This window comes from Podarcis erhardii (genome assembly GCF_964252035.2).
Source record: "Podarcis erhardii genome assembly, chromosome: 3".
Lineage (NCBI taxonomy): Eukaryota > Metazoa > Chordata > Lepidosauria > Squamata > Lacertidae > Podarcis > Podarcis erhardii.
In genome coordinates, this window is record NC_138507.1 from 26,381,568 (window position 1) to 26,403,020 (window position 21,453).

The following is a 21,453-nucleotide window of genomic DNA, read 5'->3' on the forward strand; positions in this document are numbered from 1 at the left end:
AATTTCGCTTTGACATCCTATATTACAGGCTCTATAGTGATGTCCGACTTTTTCCTGGACCAGCTTCCCAGACTTTAGTGAAACGACTCTGAACTAATCAGTTTTTGGAATCACAACTAGGCAGTCTTACTTCTCTCTCTCTGTTGCATTTGCATTTCAATTCCTTCCCTGTCTCTCATCCTCACCTTTAAGACTTTTCACCTTTCCCATCATGCCTTGACAAGGGTTTGTTTAGGAACCAAGCTGCTTCTTCACAAAGATTTTATGGAATCCCAATTCAAAATATCCTGCCAATTTCAAATCTCTTACTCTCTGCAGCAATGGCAGAAAGTAGCAACCATTTTTTTCTGTGTACAGTTAATATAAACATATTCAGTTTGCAGCTGAGGCAGGCCTATTAATTCAGAAATATTTTAATAGCTAAGGACACCAAAGCCAGCTTGAGCTCTGTGACCCTTCCAATAGTCCCCTCTAATTACCACTTTGTCTCCTTAAAGTGGTTTCCTTGCTAGTAATAGGCTTCTCTGTCTTTCTCTGGCTGCAGCAGCTAGATGCCTGGCTGGCTAATTCTGGCTTCAGCAAAGGATGCTCATGACTGTAATCTGAATTAATTCTTTCAGGCAGATGTATATTTTAAGATACAAAAGCACCGAGTCTAGGGGTACAGGCAATAGATAAACATAATTTTGTAAAGAAGTCACGGCAAGACTGTTTGGTGAGAATTATTTCATGCTCTCTGGCAATTTTTGTTTCAAAGCTATGGCATCCTTTATGTTTTGCCTGCTATTGTTTTTGACCACTTAGTGAAGCTCCACATACTGAAATTCTAGAAGGAAAAATAATCTCTTTCCCTCCTGGCCAACTACTTTGGCACAATCAAAGGTCCCCAAAAGAAGGAGAGACTGGTTATCTGGAAATCTTTCTGGAGCACAGGTAAGCAAGATATGGGTAAAATACCTGTAAATTGATACTAAAAAGGAAAGGAGCTTCTGATGGCCCAGGTAAGAATTTTATACTCTTCAAAAACTGCTTCTGCCTTTTCCTGAATTCCCTGAGCTGGTTACGGATAGTTTCAAAATGCCTCATATTTTGGAAACCCACTGCATCTGAACAAAGTTCAAATTTCATAAATCAAATTAGATGGACCTAGGTTAAACTGACAATTTATGTTTGTGTAGTTTATTCAGTAGCAGGATTTGACTGCAAAGTTATGAATCTCGGGTGTGCAGTAGGATTAAAAGTATTCTTGTACTAAAAATTTTACTGTTCATACAGAGACTAAAGTGTTATGTCCCCAAGATGAAGCTATCATGGGTGAGATCACTTCAGATACCCATGAACTGTGTTGCAACATTCTTTTACCAGTGGTGGACCTGGGTACTGTGGCACCCTGTGAGAGGCCAAAAATTGGCGCTCCAAAGATGGATAAGGAGGCATTTGGCTTTGGAAAGGAGGCATAAGAATCTGGCAGGGTCCCAGATCCCTCTGACCTCATCCCCAAAGGTGGGAAGATGCTAACTGGGCTTTGGGGAGGAGGCAAGAGGACTCTAGGACCCTGCCAGAGCCCTCACACCTCCTTCCCAAAGCTTTGCTTACCTGGCTTTGAGACAGCACCCTCTCAGAGAAGCACTCAGTGTGTGTGCACCACTTGCACAGCCCCAAATCCTGCTTTTACATACTAATAGTGTTGTATACGGTTTATGTACGAGAGGGGGAGAAACCCTGGAATGTGGCTGAGAAATTCACAGTGTTATTAGGGATGGACATATAATGTATGTCCCTGACCTTCTCTCTTGCTGCAGGAGTAAATAATTTATGGCTTTGCTGCGCTGCCAGAGTATCCGGGGAAGGCCAAATTATGACTGTGTCAACTCTTCCTTCCTTCCTGGCTATTAATGGGAAGAGGGGAATGGACAGAGGATATTGATGCAATTCCTTTCCATGCTTCCATGATCTGATTCTATGAGGCACATAGACGCTTCTTCTATCCTGGCCCTGCTGCTTAATGACACAAAGGGAATGTGTGGGTAGTTGTTAACATTACTGCAAAAAGAAAGAAAGCTACAATACAGAAGTAAGTGTAGTGAAAAACACACACAGTGAACAGAAATAAGTAGGTAATAAAGGGATAAATAAATAGAAATCATTGGCTCTCAAGTAACCAAAGCTTTAGAACAGGCTTTTCCCTGTCAAATTTCTGTGGACATTTCAAACGAAGTGTCTCTTACATGGAATAGAGAGGTATCGCTTACCTAGACCTATATGATACAGGTAACATTCCCCCCTGTTAAGGAATCAACTTCCTTTGAAATTTAAAAAAAAGTATTTCTGGGTGGGTGTGGAAGTACCGTAGTTTTCAACTCAACTAGCTTTTCACTGCTTCTAGTAAAGTTGCTTGGGCTGTGACTCTGAGATTGTCACTGGTATCTATTGCGACAGAGAACGTATGAACTATCCTCTCCTATTTTATTTTATTTTATTTCCACTTGATGAAGCAGGAAATCCTACTAGGCTACTCCAGCAGGAGCACTTATTGATTATTTGAAGACTTATTGATTACACAAGGGCAGGAAATGGCATTGCAGGTCCTGCGACAAGACTAGCTAGATGCCAACAATTGGGCAGGGAGAGGAAGGAAGTGGGAGAAAGTTCTAATATGTCAGAAAAGGTCCCCAGCTGCACAGCTCATTTATAATATGTAAGAGGTGAAATCAGCCCAACATTTCTCATGAGCAGATTTAAACAGAACCTTACTATCCGACCAACCACCTTGTGGCGATTTTGTTCCCTTTACACGCTATAATTGGCACTCCACGGTAGACCTAAAAACCCCCAAATCACCTTACTAATCATTCCTTGACAATTAGGAGATAAGGACAGTGGTGTTTGTTGGCTTGTGCCATTACAACCACCACCACTTATATAGAGCGCTTGAATTTTAAAGCACTTATCTTCTTCAGTCTTTACAAGAGCCCTGTAAGGTAGCCCCGTGCTGCTACCCTCATATTGCAGATACTGAAGCAAGGGCTGAGAGAAAGTAAATGTAGGCTCATCACAGAGATGAACTTCAAACTGAGTGATTCTTGATTCACGCCTGAGCAGCGACTTTCTTAATTCCTTTGAGTGGAAGGGAGATCACTCTGAGGGCAGATTTAAGGATTGTAGGCCAAGTTCTCCCCCACACCCTCCACAATGGATTGCTTTTCAGTTCTGTTCTTAGGACCAATGCTCATTCGTGATGTGGAGAAAGTTGCTAAATATTTTCCCCAGTCCTATAATACCAGGACTCTTGGGTATCCAGTGAAACTGATGGGACATTCACAGCAATCAAAATAAAGTACTTCTTTACCAGATGCAGATGCGGGGAACATTTGACCCTCCAGATGTTGCTGCAATATCTGTCATCCCCGACTATTGAGCAATGCTGACTGGAGCTGATTAGAGTTAGTCCAGCAACATCTGGAGGCACATAGTCATCACAACTAGTAGTCACTGATAGAATTATTTTCCATTATTTTGCCAGTCACTTGAAAGCCACCCAAACTAATGCCCATCCACCCATCTTGTGGCAGAGAATTCTTGGCCTAGCTCAAGAAAAGGGATTCCTTGAGGTACAGCAGCTTGTCTTTGAAGAAGGAAAAAAAGACTGAGGTTGATCTACATGTAGCAACATTTGTTTAAATCAGTCAGCTGTCTCTTTCAAGATGCTTGCTATGGGGATAAATTCATCCCTGCATCACTTATTTCTGCCATAATGTATTTGCAAAATAAATGTGAACACTGGGCAGTAATTCTGTATAGACAAAAGGGAACCAGGCAGTGTGCCCATTCTAAGTAATCTCCACCCTATCTCCATATGAAAGTTGATAAATCTCCTTCCTGTGAGCCTTACTGTGAGCCGTACTGTTTTATGTAGGGGGGGCAAGTTCATAATATTTTGATGGCGTATCCACACTTTGGTAGGAGTCCTGTCCAAAATGCTTATGGATAGTTTGTGAAGGCAGATGTGCATATGAACAAGTTTTGATAAATCCTACCTTCGGATTCATATATCTATCTATCTATCTATCTATCTATCTATGAATGAACTAAAGGGAGGGTAATACTTTTAGGGTCATCAAAGAGCAACAATATACACATGTTTTTAAACAATGACAATAACAACAGCAAAAGAATAAGGGTGAATTGTTTTTGTACAAATGTAATACATAATAGTGTTACTTTTCTAAGCTATGCCTGATTTGAAAACTAGAATAAAATGCCACAACAAACATTCAACTTTAGTGACCTATTTTTTTCATTTCCTTATTTTATATTAGAACCATGTCACTAGATAACATGATTATGCTGCGGTTGCACTGAAATCCCTTCATGTGCTACTTAGCTTCCCCCACTAATATGATGAGTTATTCAGAATAAATAAAGTGGCACCCCTAGTGATAATATCCATCCTGTATCTCATTAAATATGTCCCATTTTCACAATAATGTGAGTTGGGAGGGGCGGGAAAATATTAACGTGTACAAGATTTATAAAGATATGGGGGGGGGGAGTCTTCCAGATCTAAACCAGATCTAACCCATACCCCTTTAAGGAAACATAAATATAGATTTGTATAGCATAATTGTAAGAAATGGGTGAGTGTTTCCATCATTTGTATTGACTCTCCTGGGAGTTCTAGAATCAACCTGATTCTTCCTGACCCTAAGGGGTTTATGAAATACCTGGAGCACAAGCCATCTTGAATGTCTTCATATGATATAGGCTAAATGGTGCCTTGGAACATCTGTTCCTGGAGCTCCTCCACCGGAGATTTCTTTCTATAATAGAAAAGCTTTGTGAAACAGTCTTTGGGAACCATCTACCACCTGATGTGTTCTCCTCTCAGAAGGAGGAGAAACAGGTCACTTAAGTTTGGCCTCACAAATTAAACGGGACATTAATACTAATTAAGCAATAACCACCACAGAGGACGGCAAACCTAGAAGAGCCCCCCCCTCCAACAATGACTCATTCTGCCATGTTACATAGGATTTATGGGATAGGTGATTTCAAGGGGGGGTGGGGCTCATAATTTTTTTTTGGGTAAGGGGTGAGATGCAAAGGAAATTTGAAAGATTAGCCATTCTTTTAACGACTAGGGTAGAGCAGTTATGGCCTTTTGAGGGTGTAACAGAACTTTTTGAAGACAAGGTATATATTCAATAAAGGAGACTCAATATACTTAATGATATACTGAAGAAGGTCTTTAAACTGTTGAAAATGAATTTTAGGGGTACATCTTATTGCTGAGGTGGAAGTCTTTGGTTCTCTTTAATTGGTATTTTGAGATTTGTAAGAGTGTTGCTTTAGTATGCTTTGTATATTTAATCAAAGACCAGGAGTGGAATTTCATAAGAGCCTAACTGCTTTTGAAATATCTATCTTGTTTATATACCTCAGGATCTATGCTTCTAAAATCCTACACTAGGTGCACTAATGTAAATCCATTGAAATTAGATTAATTTCTGTCAGAGAATGAACCTAGAAGGTCACAGAAATCAAGATCTCAAAGGACCAGGGCTTTTTTTCAGCCAGAAATTGCTGGAACTCAGTTCTGACACCTCTCAGATGGGCGCCATTGCCATTATAAGAGAATGAGGGAGCTGTTCATGGTGAGCTCTGGCACATCTTTTTCTATAAAAATAGCACTGCAAAAGACTATGCCCAGAATGCTCAAGCACCTTCCAAAACGTCTCAGGCCTCTCTCCAGAACATAACCCGCTGTGCTCCTTGTTCCCAAAATTAGGGGAAATTGTCACTCTAGAACAGCCATTGATGTTTCAGGAAATAAGGCAAGCCTCGGTAAGCACGCAGAAGGACTTAGCTGCACACACAGGGCTTCTTTGACGTATTATTTCTTATAGGAGTCTGTTTATTTGGCTATAACCCCTTTGGTGGAACTTTAAGCAAAGGAAGTCTGTAACATTATCCAGAATGGAATTTGTTAACTCCCTTGATATTAGGGTCTGAGAAAAAACTTGTGCTAATGAGTTGCAGCTTTCTTAAAGCACAATCTCAAATATTCATCTTAAGGGAGCTCAAGTTGCCTGTGCTGTCCACAGGAGGAAAAAAATAATAATATCTTAGTGCTGGCACAGAGGTAAGACTCCTAGTCTCTTAACTATGGTTCAGAGATTGAGAGCTCTCCACACTGTCTCTTCTCTCTCTTGTACTAATTATATCTACTTTTGTTGGTCTTAACCACCTTCAGTGCTAAGCAAGACCCATTAATCAGATCTGAATGTTGCTTCAGCCCTAACCACATTGAAAACCAGTTGGTGGTGGGAATAAACCAGTGGGTGGTGGGAATAAACCTATACAATTCCACAAAACCCAATCTCACTCTCTTAACCATTGCTTGACAAATCTGGAGTGTTATGTCTATATCGACACAGTCTTGAATTTAGGGGGTGAAATACATTTCTCCTGACCTGCTTCGTTAATACACCATCTTAAATTAAACTAGCAAAACCTTCACATTTCTTCAAGAAACAAAAGTTTGTGTTATATTTGGTTATTTGTTTCATGATACCTTTGTGCACTAACAAGCAACAAGTGTGTTGTCTGGTTATATGCGAAGTTTCAAAGAACACAGTGATATAATTATATTTCTATAGTACTATATAAACCCCTTTCCTGCATTTCTACCTTTGTCAAGCATTGTTTTTGCCAGAATCAGGAATCAAAAGGTTATTTCTTATGACTAGAGGCAGTGTACTCCCTATCATTATACACTCCAGTTCCTGTTTCTAATAGGAACTAGCTGTGCACAAAACAAATACCCCAAAAGCAGTAACAGTTATTGGCTACTGATTCAGGTCACTTGACCATGTAGCTGTGTAGGGAATCAGTAAAAGTAGTGTGTTCCATAATATATCAGTAGCAATCAATTTATTTCACAAGGTTGTCTAAATTCTAAGTAAGTTTGTTTATTCTCATTATTTTGGATAGCTTAGATGCATTCTTTGCTATCAAACAGTCTAATCCTATGCATGTATACTCAGAAATAAGCTACATTTCTATCCAATAGTGCTTACTCACTAATAATTATGCATAGTTCCAAATTATTATAAGGTTTGTTGTCCTCCATAAATTCTCCTGTCTGTACAATTGGCCTTCTTAACTTAGTTGTAATTAATGATTACAAACCTTCCTTTTGTTCAAATTCCAAATTAGCAGAATATGAAAAGATGCTTTGTCCCTAAATTGCTCTCTTGCAAAACTTGCATGTTTTCCTTCTCTGAGAATTTGGTAGAATTCAGAGAAGGAACCATATGAGGCACACCTTTCCAGTCTCTTTTAAATGAGTACTTTTAAGCCACTTTCTACTTCTTACCTAAGATAATTCTGAAACAGAAATCAGACAACTTTCATACCTGGCTCCTAAGAGGAATCCAGCTGAGAAGTGCTAAAACTTATTATTAAAAAAAGAGAATCTTTTTCTTATATTCTTATTGATTGATGATTAGAAATGTGATTCTACCCAACCAAAAACATGTTCCCTGGAAATGGGAACAAAATACTTTTTAGATGGTTCATTATTATTATTTTTAGTATTACTGTGTGAATATTCATTTTCATGGCATTAATGTATGATCTGACTACTGTTGGAACTACTGAAGTTAAAAAACTGGAAACTAGTGTTTAAAATAACACCAATTATTTTAAGAGTCCACAGAACTTTGGTTTAATTGTATTAGTAATATATTAACTGGACGTCCAATGAGTGTCTCCTAACTTGTTGAACGGTGTATACATATAATGCTTTTAACAGGGATACCTATGTAAATCTGCCAGTCTCCATAGTTTTAATAAAATCAGCTAAAGTACACAACATCCAAGTCTCAAAGAACCAAAGTAGGTACCACTAGTTCCTTGCCTAAAAAAAGGTGTAGTTTCAAATTTTCGAAAGGGAAGATGCCCATATTGCATTGCCAAGAACACCTGCAAACATGTGGCCATATCTATATGAGAAGCAAACGATTACTATGAAGGAGACAAGTACAGCAAACAAACATGGAATTTTCCGGACACAGAGTTGTGCAAACATAACCATTTGCTTCCCAAGTTCTTTGGCTAGTCTCGTGGCACTGATAACTCTAAGCATCAATACAGCCACACTTCTCTGCAATAATTTTGAGCATGCAGGAGTCTAAGCTACACATTTTGAAAATTGGACTGCTAGCTGTTTCAAGAGCTATTTGTAGGACGGTCATCTGAAAATGATTGTTAAGAGAATGCAGTGAGGACAGTTGTCAGCATGTAGTAGAGAGACGGTAGCAGAGTGACTAGTATTAGCCTTAAAGAAAGATGCACTGCTAAATCCCATAATACCACGCTGGAAGATTAACCCAAAATGTGCATGGTGTTTATCTATGCATTACCACTTTCTTCTTCCTCTTCTTCCTCTTCCTCCTCCTCCTCCTCCTCTTCATCGTCCTCTGCTTCGTCTGCTTCCTCTTCCTCCTCCTCTTCCTCTTCCTCCTCCTCTTCAACCTCCTCCTCATCCCGATCTACTTCTTCATCCTCCTCCTCCTCGTCATCATCAACTTGCTCCTCATTATCATCAGAATATTCCTCTTCCTCCTCCTCTTCTTCCTCTTCCTTATCATCCATTTCCTCAGTTCCATCTGTTTCATAGCATTCATCTACTGAAGAGTTGTCCGTTTTAACTACAAATGATTTTCTTTTAGGAGCCGGTTCTTGGGGTTGCTTCTCTTGCGTCTTTCTTTTTTTTGCCAAAGGACAGCCGTAAACACTGTTCAGGAAAACAAACACATGTTATTGCACCGTCTGCCAGACCACCTGTGAGCATATGATCAAAGGGGGAGGGGACCTGTTTTGATGCAATTGCTTGTTTAAATGCTAGTTCTCCCAACATAAACCTTTGCTTTAAAGATGGCTACAAGAGAGAGATGTGGAAATATTACGAGCTGTCACTTATGAGCTTACAAAAGTGACTACTGAAATTCTTATTCCATTAAGTCATAAAATAATAGTGTTGTAAGGAAGCTGAAACGTAATCAAGTCCAATACCTTGCTGATGAAGGAAACCCATCCCTGCTGCATCCCTAAAAGAGACTATCCATCTTCTGCTTTATCAAATGAATGAGACTATACTGGCCTTAAAATTCTGAGCTGTGGACTTTTCAAGTATTGTTTGAAGTCATATTCTGGTTTATAGAAACACAGAGCTGAAGTCTGATGAAAGCAGAAGAGAGTGGTACCATTACTTCTTCTGATCTAGATGCCATACATCTACTGGTATAACCCGGAATTGCACTATCCTTTAAAACTGCCACAGTGCACAGGTGACTCGTGTTTAGCTCATGGTCTACTAAAACCCCGATATCACTGTCAAATGTACTGCTCTCCAGCCAGGAGCCATCCATTATGTATTTGGGCATTTGCTGTTTCCTGTCTAAATGCAGAACTTCACATTTATCTCTGCTGGTGTTCGTTTTGTCAGTTTTGGCCCAGTTTTTCGTTCTGCCAAGATAATATTGGATCCTGTTTCTGTCTCTGAAGGTATAAGCTGCTCTACTCAATTTGGTGACATCTGCAAATCTGAAGAGCATCCTCTCCACTCCAAGTCAGTTAATGAAGATGTTAAACAACACTGGGCCCAGGAAAGAACCCTGAGGCAACCCCACTTTGTCATTATTCACCAGGCTGATGTTGCTTTTCACTAGGATCAACAGCAGAAATGGATGTCACCCCCAGTGTCCTTGCCTCACTTTCCCAATAATTAACTAATACTGCAGTCGCCAACTAGCTTGCTCTCAAAATAGTTACCCAGGTGATTTCTGATAAAGAAGTCGTATTCCAGCTAGCAAATTCTAAACAGAGGGAACCAAAATGTATACCATATGGGGAGGGGGAATCCAATCAAGCTTCTGCATAAAGGCAGTAGTGCAGTATTAACAGCTATTAACATCTCAGCAAACTATGACATCAAATCTAAGTAAGGTTCAGACGGTTTTAAAGATTGTCTCTTAGCCAATAAGCCAGTGGCATATCATCCATGAACTGTAAATGGCAGCCAAATAAATATTTTACACACCATCGGTCTGGATCTTACAGACTAGAGAAGTTACTGTGGGTTCCCCCCCCCCCAAAAAAAAAACACACATCAGTACCTTGGGTGGGATTCAACTAACTAGTCCAGCTAGCTGCAGACAATGGTACCAAAGCATGATATAGTTGCAATAAACACAGGACCACCAATGGGGATTTAAACAGGCCAGAACTTTATTGATTACAGATGTTAGCAGGGTTTGGTGAAGGCACCGGGCATGTATCTTGAATCATCTAGCCCATCTGCCGCTTGATTATTTTGGCAGGGTTAATCAAGCTTAGGGATCACCCTATGACGTACATCAGACTGGGGCGACTCCCCTCCAATATCACCATTTGGGGGTGCTATGGCCCATTAGCCCCCACCTGCGTTTCTGGATGGAAGCACCTCTCCCTGTACCCTTTTAAGGGGATACCCTGATCCCTTGGACCTCCCATCCACTTAGACTAAGGATCCAACCCAGTGCTTCATCCGCCATAAACTTGTGGCAATTGCTATGAGGTAGGAAACTCTTCAGAAAGGGTCAATGAGTCTGAAGGCAAATTCCTCCCTGGCCCCAAATACAGTGACTGAAGATTTCCACAGCAAGGTGCTCTGCACTGCCTTCCCACTTAACCTTGGGCAGCCCACCCTTATAGGGAGGGTGAGTAGGAATCGGTGACGAATGAGGCTGAATGTGACTAGCTCTTATAGCCAGGGAAGAAGTCCCGCCCCCCGGTCCACTCCCAAACCACGCCCCCTAGCTCACCCATAATTGGCTGTGATCGTGGGTGATGCCCCAGCCATCTGTGTGGCTGGAAGAGGAAGTGCTGAAGACAGAACGCAACCCCTGACCCACCACAGCTGTGCTGGAGCTCAGCCACTGCTCCTTACCAGCTGACTTGATTCGAGCCATGGCTGGTTCATCACCAGTGCTTTGCATTTCCACAGCTACAGGTATGGCCCCAAGGACAGTTTGTAGATTTATTGCCATGTTAGTTTTGATAATAATGGCAGTACTCTTGCAAATGGCTTCACACTGTGCAAACATTGTGTGGGTCTTTATGTACGTATTGATCAAGGAAGGATAAGTGTTCTAAAACCCTAGGAAGAGCTGGGTTGCAGAATGGCCCTGCAGGTAAGCGGCTTTCATGCTACAAACATGGGTGTGTTACTAGTAAGAGTATTCTTTAAAATAATGTGAGAAGAGGCGTTGAATGTTTCACTGTCTGTGGACACACTGGGTTCTTCACTCATGTACTGATAGCAAAACAACCACCCAATGCTACACTTCACATTTTCCCTCTGTTATCTCTGTGCAGTAAATTGCCACATGTGAAGTTGTTCCATTTTTTTAAAAAAAACTAGGATTCCGAAGTTAAGCAATCATAAAAATAGTTATGGCCTGCCAACTCACTAACGGCTGGAAGACTGAAGAACTGGATCTTAATAAACAAAAAACCCAAACTTTGCTGTTCATTGGGCAAAAATGACACATGCAGTGCTACTGATGAACTTAATGATCAGGCCCAAGCAGATAGGTGAAGCAGAAAATCAAATTAATTCTGGTAGTCATTTAAAAATTAAATGGGATGCAGAGCACAAGAAAGGCGGGGGGACAAGTTTATACTGAAAGCAGTGTTGGCCACATGTATACATGGAACAGCATATGCACAGCGGGAGCTCAAAAGGTCCTTTTCTTCAGAAAAGAATATGCTTAAGAAATATATTTTCAGCATTTACAATGGAATTACAATGGGTGCAACAAACATTTTAATAGTGTGGAAGAAGTTGAAATTTTAAAATGGCACCATCTGGAACTGCGAATGTTTTCATGTTAAAAATCTGCTCAAGAGGGCAGCATTCAGATGAAATTTCTTCATATAGGGTTTGCACCCACCTGCTTTTCCCATGTGTTCAGGAGACTCACCCAGACCCCAGAGCGCCACCAAGAGCACCTCTGTCTTGTCTGCACTAAGTTTAAATTAGTTAGTGCTCAGAAAAAAACAACAAACCCCCTTCTTTCTCTTTCCTGCTTATTCTGCTTTCTCAGCGCACGGTATTTAATAAACTCTATGGCAACATTATCTACACCCATAGCGATATGCAGAAAAATATTATATTCTTAATGAAATAATACATAATTTCTATGTTATATTTTAATAATGTATTTTAAAATGATGCCTTAAGCCCTTCATGAGCACTGAATTAAAACAGCACTGACAGTATCATTTATTAATAATAATAATAATTAAGGATACCTTGTAAGAAAAAGTGTATTTAAGATATGGAGCCCACTTCCCAAACAGGTAGCTCTAAATCTTTTATTGCTATTAATTTTCCACATCATTAAATTACGATTATTTCTAAGTTGTCGTCCACATGTTCCCATTGGTTTTATATGTGAGCCACTCTTCTGTGTGACTCAAGGTTTTATTATGAAATGTTACATTTCCCAAGAAACCGCTTAATGTTGCAACCCATCTCATCTCTTTTTTTACTTTCCCTGGCTTTTGCCTGTTTACCACCTGGCTCTCTGCTTGATCTTCCTCCTCAGTTTCATGCTCCCTCACCCTGCCTTGATGTCCTCCCTTCAATCCACCCACTCTTACTCTCTCGTCTTCCCTCTCTGCTTCATAGTAGGCTCCCATCCTACTATCCAACCAACATTCTCTCTCAGAGGCTTCTACCCAACCAAGCTCTCTCTGTCTCTCCTGCCACCTCTTTCACTCCCATTTTCCTTTATGTGTATTGATCGGTTGGTTCCTGTTTCCCCTTCTCTTTTCAGTGGCTGGGACTCATACCCACTGTCTGCCCTGTCCTGCCTTTATCCTCTCGGGGCTGGGTAGCGCTGCATCCTCAGTGCACTCTCCCCACAAAGTCACTTCCGGTCAGACCACCAGCACCTCAATTTACCAGAGAGGATGCCTCTTTGTCCTCTCCTCACACACTATTTGACAGTCAGAGCAAGAGAGGAACATGCACTGAAAGAACAGGGAAGTAATGCATGAGTGTTTGACGTAACTATGGGTGGAAGATCAAGACTTTATGCCTGAACAGGAATATGATGTGCATAAAGATACAGTAATGATATAATGTCCATTTAACATAATTCTAAACTAGCATAATTCTAGCCTTGCACGGTCTACAAAAAAAATTCACTGTCGTTTAATGGCATTGGAAGTACAGGTCTACTACAGTGGTACCTCGGATTAAGTACTTAATTCATTCCAGAGGTCTGTTCTTAACTTGAAACTGTTCTTAACCTGAAGCACCACTTTAGCTAATGGGACCTCCCGCTGCCGCCGCGCCACCGCAGCGCGATTTCCGTTCTCAACCTGAAGCAAAGTTCTTAAGCCGAGGTAATATTTCTGGGTTAGCGGAGTCTGTAACCTGAAGCGTATGTAACCTGAAGCGTATGTAACTTGAGTATACCACTGTATACTATTTATTTGGGGAACAACATGGCATATTTATTGTAAAACTATTGTTGATGTGGAATCAGTGACGGATAACCATTCTAGTTATCCACTACAAAATCCAAATTGACAATAATTTTACAATAAATGCACAACATTGTTCCCCAAATTAATTTTATTCAAGACTAAGCAAAGACACACTTTTATTCATATATTTGGGAAAAAACCAACAAGAAAATTATATAAAGAAACCTTCCTGTAATGCAAAGGTGTGAACACTATAAGGCAACAACTTAAATTACTATTTAAAAAAAGTGGGGCGGGGGGGAAACAGTAAGGAAGAAAACTGCAGCTAAATCAGGGACACAAGATTCTCACATCCAACTCAAAGTATAATACATTGTTCTGTCTCTTACATGGTTGGTTAGGAATCATTCAAGTGTGTAATATTCTGAATTGTAGTTAGAGGATTGAGATGTTATACATTCCTGATTTCAGAGGAAAAAAGGGATTGTAGCTTTTCTTAGCACAGGGGGAGAAAGTTATTTTCAAGCAACTTAGAAGAGGCAGTACCTTAGCATTCTATAGTGCCATCAGCTACAATCTGGTTCTTTAAAAATATGAAGTTTTATTGGCGTACGTTTGGCAAACATTATGACGAACTGTGGGTTCAGTTTGCATTTCCTTTTCCTTTCTTACTCAGTAGCTTTGTAATATAACCACTCTTTCTTAATGCAAAACACCGGTTCACATGTAAGTTGGGGGCAAACATTAATTGTGTGCCGGGGTTCCAACTTGAATAAAAATTGGGGGGAGGGGGAGGTTAAGTCCGCCTCACATAATTGATCACAAGATGTGGCAGGCACCAGTGGCGTAGCGTGGGGGGGTGCAGGGGGGGCCAGCCGCACCGTCCGCAACATCTGGGGGGGCGCTCGCCGCCTCCGGAGTCGCCGAAGAGCCTCGGCCGTAGGCTGTAGCAGAGCCCCATGTCTCGCGGAAACGACGAGCTGTGCGCGCGTCCGGGCTGAAGGCGTCCGGCAGGCAGCGGCTCTCAGCGCTCGCCGCGGTCCCCGCGCGTCAGGGCCACAGAGGGTGTGCCAGGCAGCCCCTCCTCACAGCCCCGCCGCCGCAGCTGCTGGACCATGTTGCATTTTCCTCGCCTCTGCCCTCCTCCTCCTCCGGGCAAGTGGCGTCGTTTGGGCGGCAGCGCCAGCGGCAACTCGCCTCAGATCACCTGACACGGACCGGCCACCGCCGCCGCCGTGGCTACCTTACCATAAATACCCCAGCCCAGGCAGCAGCAAGAAGAAGCTGGCAGGGGCGGCAGGTTAGGGGTTAGGGGCGCAAATTACTTGCCTTGCCCCGGGTTAGGGGGCGCAAATTACTTGCCTTGCCCCGGGTTAGGGGGTGCAAATTACTTGCCTTGCCCCGGGTGCTGACAACCCACGCTACGCCGCTGGCAGGCACACACACCATTTGAATGGCAACGCCCATCCACTTTGGTGGGGGACGGGGCTGCTGAGGAGGAGGCTGATCCGGCATCCTGGAAGTGTGTTGCAGCTGCTACTGCCCCTTTGGCAGCAGTGGGCAGTGCCTTACTTGGAGGTTCTGCTGCCTTTGTGGATCTTGCCACCTGAGGTGAGCACTTCACCTTGTGTCATGGATGGACTGGCCCTGCCCCACAGCCTGCTGCAAGGGAGGTTTGGATGGCAGCCTAAGTCTACTTTTACAGATGATATATTTTTTTATAAACAACAACAACACAAAAAACCCCAAACCACAACCTTGACTGAATATCTGGATATTTTTCCTCACAGGATAGAATGAATGAGAAAGATTTCAAAGTGTACCTTAAGAGAGCTATGAAGTGATTTGTAGTGATAATAATATGCCCTGGAAGCTTGAATTGCTTCCTGCAGACAAACAGTAAAAAAAAGCCAATAATCAGAACCAGTGCTAAAATTAGCAAATAGCAGAATTCAGGTCAAACAGATGTGTCCCAACAACCAGCAATTATTCCCAGAATAGTGCCAAGTCTTACTGAAATCTTGCTATTACAGTTAATCGTATTTGTTTGAATGTGCTCCTTTTATGGTTCTGCTATTAGCAGTCTGTATTCTCATGACATCTTATTTAAAACCCTGTTCGTACCAAGTTACAAGGTTGTACCGAATGCAGTACTCATGCAGTGGGAATTCCTGGTGCCCACCTCCTCATTCCAGCCACCTGTGGCATTGAAAAGCCTTTTTGGAGTGCTAAGAGACCCTCAACAAATGCCTAGAGTGTGGGGAAAGGAAGCTATAGTGGGAGGAGCTTTCAATGTACTCTTGCCCAAGAACTGAGACTTTCTACAGAGGTCCTTCTCACTGTCCCTTCAGGTATCCATAAGGAGACAGTGCATGGGGGCAGCTTTTCTGTGGTGCCCCTCTGCTGTTGGAACCCCCTCCCCCAAGAGTTCTTTACAAGTCTTTCACTGCTTCAAACCTTTCTTTTGGAAAGTTTCTTCAACTTTTTCTAAACTGTGGTTTAGATGCCTGAACATGGCTGATGTCTCTCAATGGAACCCAACACATAAGGTTACTGTGAGAGCAGGAATAGAGAACCCCACGTATATCACCCTGAGCTACTTGGAGGAAATGTGGATTACATACGTAGTGTCGGGGACTAGCTGGATTCAGAGGAAACGTGGGAGGCAGCCGTTGGGGCAGGGTAAGAAGGGGGGGGATTGGTGGTGGGATGACGATGTGTGGTCAGAGGGAGAAGACTGGGAGGAGGAGGTGTCGGAAGCTGAAGAGGCTGTGGCAGAAGGCAGTGCAGAATTAGGGGCAGGAGAGGAGGGGGGCTGGAGAGAGATTGAACCTGCTTGAACCAGCTCCCCTTCCCCTGGACTCCCAGAACACACAGAGAAATGAGAAAGGGCAGAGCAACAAGAGGGAGGACAGTGGAGCCTTAGGCTGCCAGGGAAAGGAACTAGGCTAGGGGAAGAGCCTTAAATGGTAGGAAGACAGGGACCTTCAGTCCTTGCAACTGCTTCATTGGGGCAAGACCTACTGGGAAGGGGTTGCTGTGACCACTAGGACTGAGCTGTTTCGTTTTTGATTTTTAATAAAGAGTTAACTTCACTGACATCAGGTACTTTATTGTTTTATTGCTGACCTACGCCTGATTCCAGCTCCTGATATGTAATAATTATTAGATAGTGAAGAGAGTTTTTATCATCCTAGAAAATAAACCACTGTTATTTATGGGAAAGACATGCAAACTGTAGACATGAGAGTGTGTTGCATAGTTCTTTTAGGGAAAGAAATGTGGTTCAAAACAGAAATCTCATCACTAAAATAAATAATTCAAAAATAAAATAAAATGAAGAGTTGGTCCAAAATTGATCCGTGCCACTGCCAACAGAAAGTATTCTACTATTGGGATAAGGATTACGTTATTATGTGCAGAAGTAAATAGCCACACTGAATTGGTTGTGCTGAACCCAGTCGTAGTAATGACTAGCTCTTCACAGTGCTGTTCATTTAGACACCTCAAAATATTTTACAGATGAGGGCGACTGTCTAGTGTCTCTGTTTTACAGATGCTGAAAATGGAAGGCAGAGAGAGAGAGAGAGAGAGAGAGAGAGAGAGAGAGAATGACTTACTCAACATATGAAGATTGCCTTGGTATCCCTCTTAGAGCCACTTTAAGAAGTTGCTCTCACACTATCTGTTTCTATCAGCAAAGTGAGCACATTATGCTATCAGCCAAGCCAGCCATTCTTTAAAAAAAGAAGAAATCTGCTGTAGGTAAGAGGACAAATCTGTATGGATATTTGCAGAAGCCTCTTGAGAAAATTATCTTACTGGGTACTGCTGCTTCTTTTTCTTCCCTTTCCTGCAGCACACACTGATCCCTCATTTATTTGGTGGCTGTTACAGCAACACATCCCCTCCGGTCGCCCCCTTGTAAACCTTCCCACATCAGACAATGTGGTGGCAAGCAAAGCCCTGATGGAGGAGCATGTGCCCAACACCTGCTGTTCGAAATAAAACAAGTTACCATCATGGAAACACCTAGTTCATGCCAGAGACTTCTGTGCAGATCCTACAGCCCAAATCTGCTCTCACTGTCATGGCACAGATGGACCATTCAGCACCTTCTGACACCATCCTTCTGACACATCTTTCCTTCTCTATCCTGCTCAGTGTTGCACTAAAACGCACAGGGGCTATTCTTCAGTTCCTCCTAGCTGTGAATTTCTAAATGTTTGAAAGAAAAATTCTAAACACACTGAGATCACCAGCCCGCCTTCTCTTTATTTACACACTCTGATGTGGAAGCCTTGTCTCCAAATTCAGGAGTAGGCAGCAATTACTCACGGGTGAAGGAAAGGCAATTTGCACACCCTCAGAGGCACCATCTCCCTATTTCACAGCACAAGATTCCAGGACCCTCCAGTTCACATAGCAGGGCTGGGAAAGACCTCTGCTAGTTCACTGCCAGTTCATCAGAGACAATACGCACTAGGCGGATCAATAGTTTGGCTCCGTAAGTATAAGGCAACTTTTATGTCCTTCATGTCTCCCAGAGCTTACTTCTGAAATTCCAAACAGGTTTGAGATGAAAAATCTGATGCATTGTCCCTAATTGTAAATTAGGAGCCAATCTTAGGGATGTACACTTCCTTCCTTCTTCCATGGAGCAAGATTTAATTTCCACTTAGTACAAGAGAACTTATTCCCAGGTAAGAAGGTTCTGGGTTGCAACCTCAGAGTTGCATGCATGCCAGCAAAACCATGATTTGCAAACCAACTTGAAACCATGGCCAGCATTCAGTAATTATATTGGTTCAAATACAGCCATGAACAGACAAAGGAAGGATTTCTCTCTATATAAAGGAAAGAAAGAAGGAAGATAAAGGAGTGCATATTCTGAGGATTGCTCTCAATTTGCAATAATAATAATAATAATAATAATAATAATAATAATAATAATAATAATATTGCATGATGCCAGTGAAGCATATAAATAGGTACCGCTCTGGTGGGAAGGTAAACAGCGTTTCCGTGCGCTGCTCTGGTTCGCCAGAAGTGGCTTAGTCATGCTGGCCACATGACCCAGAAGCTGTATGCCGGCTTCCTCAGCCAGTAAAGCAATATGAGCCCTGCAAGCCCAGAGTTGTCCGTGACTGGACCTAATGGTCAGGGGTCCGTTTACCTTTAGTGTTACATCTGCACCAGGTTTAAGCCTTAAGCTAAGATCAATGGACCCAACAAAAGCTGATGAATTCATCAGTTTTACCTAGGCATGCCAACGTCCTTTCCTAATTTAAGCTTACTCCTGGAATCTGGTGCAACCACAGCTGTAATGTTGGGTCTTGCCAAGAAGAAAACAAATTTGCATTTTAAAAATGTTATCCCAGTTGGGAAATGGCCACTGCCGTGTGTGATGACTGAATTGGAAGCTATATTAAAATATAGGAGGAAGGGTTTGCATTTTCTCCACCCCACACAATGATTATCTAACAATTACACCACAGCAGGTGGAGCCAACTTGCCTAGACCATTATCTCCATAGCATCATAGTTAAGCCAGCCTTAATCAAGTTACCTCTTGCGACAAATCAAGGTCACGAAAACCTGTAGCAAAAGAAACGGCAATTTGCCAGCCTACATGGCAAAGGTAATAGAACTGCATATGAAAGATCAAAAACATCCACTGCCATACAAAGCCACAGACCTGGATTTTTGGTGAATGTGTTACACTCTGGTGTATACTTCTTCAGTAATGCATCATGGATTCTGATAAAAAATATACTGCTGTTCTACTGCGAAGGAAGCCAGTAACAGACTTCAGATATATTATGGATTCTCTGTCAGTACGTTTATTGTTTGCTGTGTTTCATTTGAAAATCCTTTCGCTTAGGACTAAAAGTCAGCTGGGGGAAAGCACCTAACAGCATTTAGCTAAATACTGGAGCATGAATGTGTGTGCATATTATTGATTGATTGATTGAATGAATTTATATACCACCCTATACCTGGAGGTCTCATGCATGTGTTATATACTACACAGCACACACACGATTTTTTGCAAGAATTTCAACATTATTTGTCAGAATTTCTTTGGAACCTTTTTTTCTTTTAATAACAAAACTTGTATTATGACCTACACGAGAAATTTGAACCGTGGTCCAATGCAAAGGTGCCATTTTAACTTCAGGGACAAACTTATATGTCTTCCCTTATACGATTCATTATTTTTCATGTAGTGCAAACAGAGAGTAGGAGAAGCACAGAGAGAAGAGGGGCTTCTGCCTGTTTTGTCCAAATGGAGCATGATCTTTGAATAGTGCACCACCAAATCCTTCTTTGAAATTAATGTTAAAATATGTATGCCCTGACTTCTGATTTATTATATCATTGACAAATAGTAAAGAGGACAGGCACGTCGTAAAGTTTATGGATGGAGTGATGGCATGCACAATAATGTCTCGTAAAGAATAACAGGGAGGGGGAGTTATTTATTCTTGTGGATTCAAGAACGTACAGATAGACTGTCTGCGTGCACAGAATTTTTCATAAATATCCCACAGTGCACCCCATTGTACAGCCGCCATACATTAATTAGAGCGTTCAGCAGACACTGCAATGTGTTACACTCACCCAAGTGAATCTTCATTTTTCACATGCAGGGCCTTACTAATTAAAATCAGCTTTGCAATTAAATGTGGAAAATTGTGTTAAACTTTCAAGCATGGTTTTAAGGATTGAGGGGGGAGAGCCAGGGGAAGGAAGCAATGTATTTATTTTTAGGGTGTTTTATTTTGTTGCAAATGATTTTTTCCCATCAATATAAGAGCCAGCAAAAGGGACGTGTGAGGATTTCTCCTCCCGCCGACACCCCCGTATTATAGATGCTCCTCTCTGTTGCAAGTTGCAATGCTCCACTATCTCTCTGCCAGTACCTGGCCTGGTTCCAATGCTTTTAGTGAGTGCTATCTGTCAAGGCATGAATAATACAGCCCCTAGGCTGTCGGCAGAATCCAAATGAGGCATACATCAGGAAGCAAGCACTCGACTTTAGCTCCAGAACATGCTCCTGTGAAGACAGGCAATTATTCACCCACGGCTGCAGCCATGGCAATCAAACTGGTGGGTGAAAAGGTATAAGAAACATGGGGGGGGGGATTGAAGAAGAAAAAGAAATATGGCACAACGAGCGGAGGAAACTCAATAATTTTCTAATAAGGGAAGGTTTTCTAATAAGAGAGAGAGAGAGATTGGAGTCCTTTCATTTTTTAAAAGTCTGGATCTGAACTGTTTGTCTAAGACTTCAGAAGATGCTAAAGCAAGCCTAGTTGTTTTGTTTTTAAAAAGTGCACAGAAAGGTAATGCTAAACAGGCAAGTATTTACTTTTTAAAATAAATTTTCAAGGTTTCCATTTTAAAAAATAGGGGATAAAAAGGAAGAAAGAGATAAGGACCCAATTATTGTAATAACGTTCGGTATCAAATGGACTATTAACAAGGGGGGTATTGATTAAGGGGCTAAAAGCAGAAGGCATCCCATTGCTCCAATCATGGGGGTAGTAACTTCACACATAGGTTTCCCCCCTTAGGACTTTAGCAGATGACCAAGGTGGAAGGGAAGGGTGGGGAGAGAGATGGAGTTTTATTTTTAGCTCTATGCTTGGATTCAGGACTAGCAGCTGAATAACCTGTTCCTTTGTTAACGGGGTGGAGGTGAGACTCCATCCTTTGCTGTGGACAGATGGCTTTTTGCCACCTTTTAATTATTGGGTTAAACGTGATTAAATAATAGGTAAACACTGTGCATAGTGAGGTGTGGGCCACAAAGCCAAAGAAAAAACCATTCATGAAATGGCAAGTGGAAGAGTAATGCTAGTGCTGGTGCTAGCAAGATTACTACCCTCCAATTTTTATTTTA

At 41.8% G+C, this 21,453-nt stretch overlaps 1 protein-coding gene across 15 annotated transcripts in view; it reads right to left on the reverse strand.

Moving 5' to 3' along the window:
- Window positions 1-21,453, reverse strand: part of MYT1L (myelin transcription factor 1 like) — a 294,939-nt gene that overhangs the window by 86,524 nt on the left and 186,962 nt on the right. For 10 of the 15 annotated variants that reach the window (XM_081856834.1, XM_081856828.1, XM_081856825.1 and 7 more), the window contains 2 exons: window positions 8,427-8,800; window positions 4,725-4,820 (listed from right to left, as the gene is read on the reverse strand). In XM_081856834.1, the coding sequence (XP_081712960.1) occupies window positions 4,725-4,820; window positions 8,427-8,800 (470 nt within the window). The remainder of the gene's footprint in view (window positions 1-4,724; window positions 4,821-8,426; window positions 8,801-21,453) is intronic. The other 5 variants (XM_081856826.1, XM_081856824.1, XM_081856823.1 and 2 more) reach the window with 1 other exon arrangement.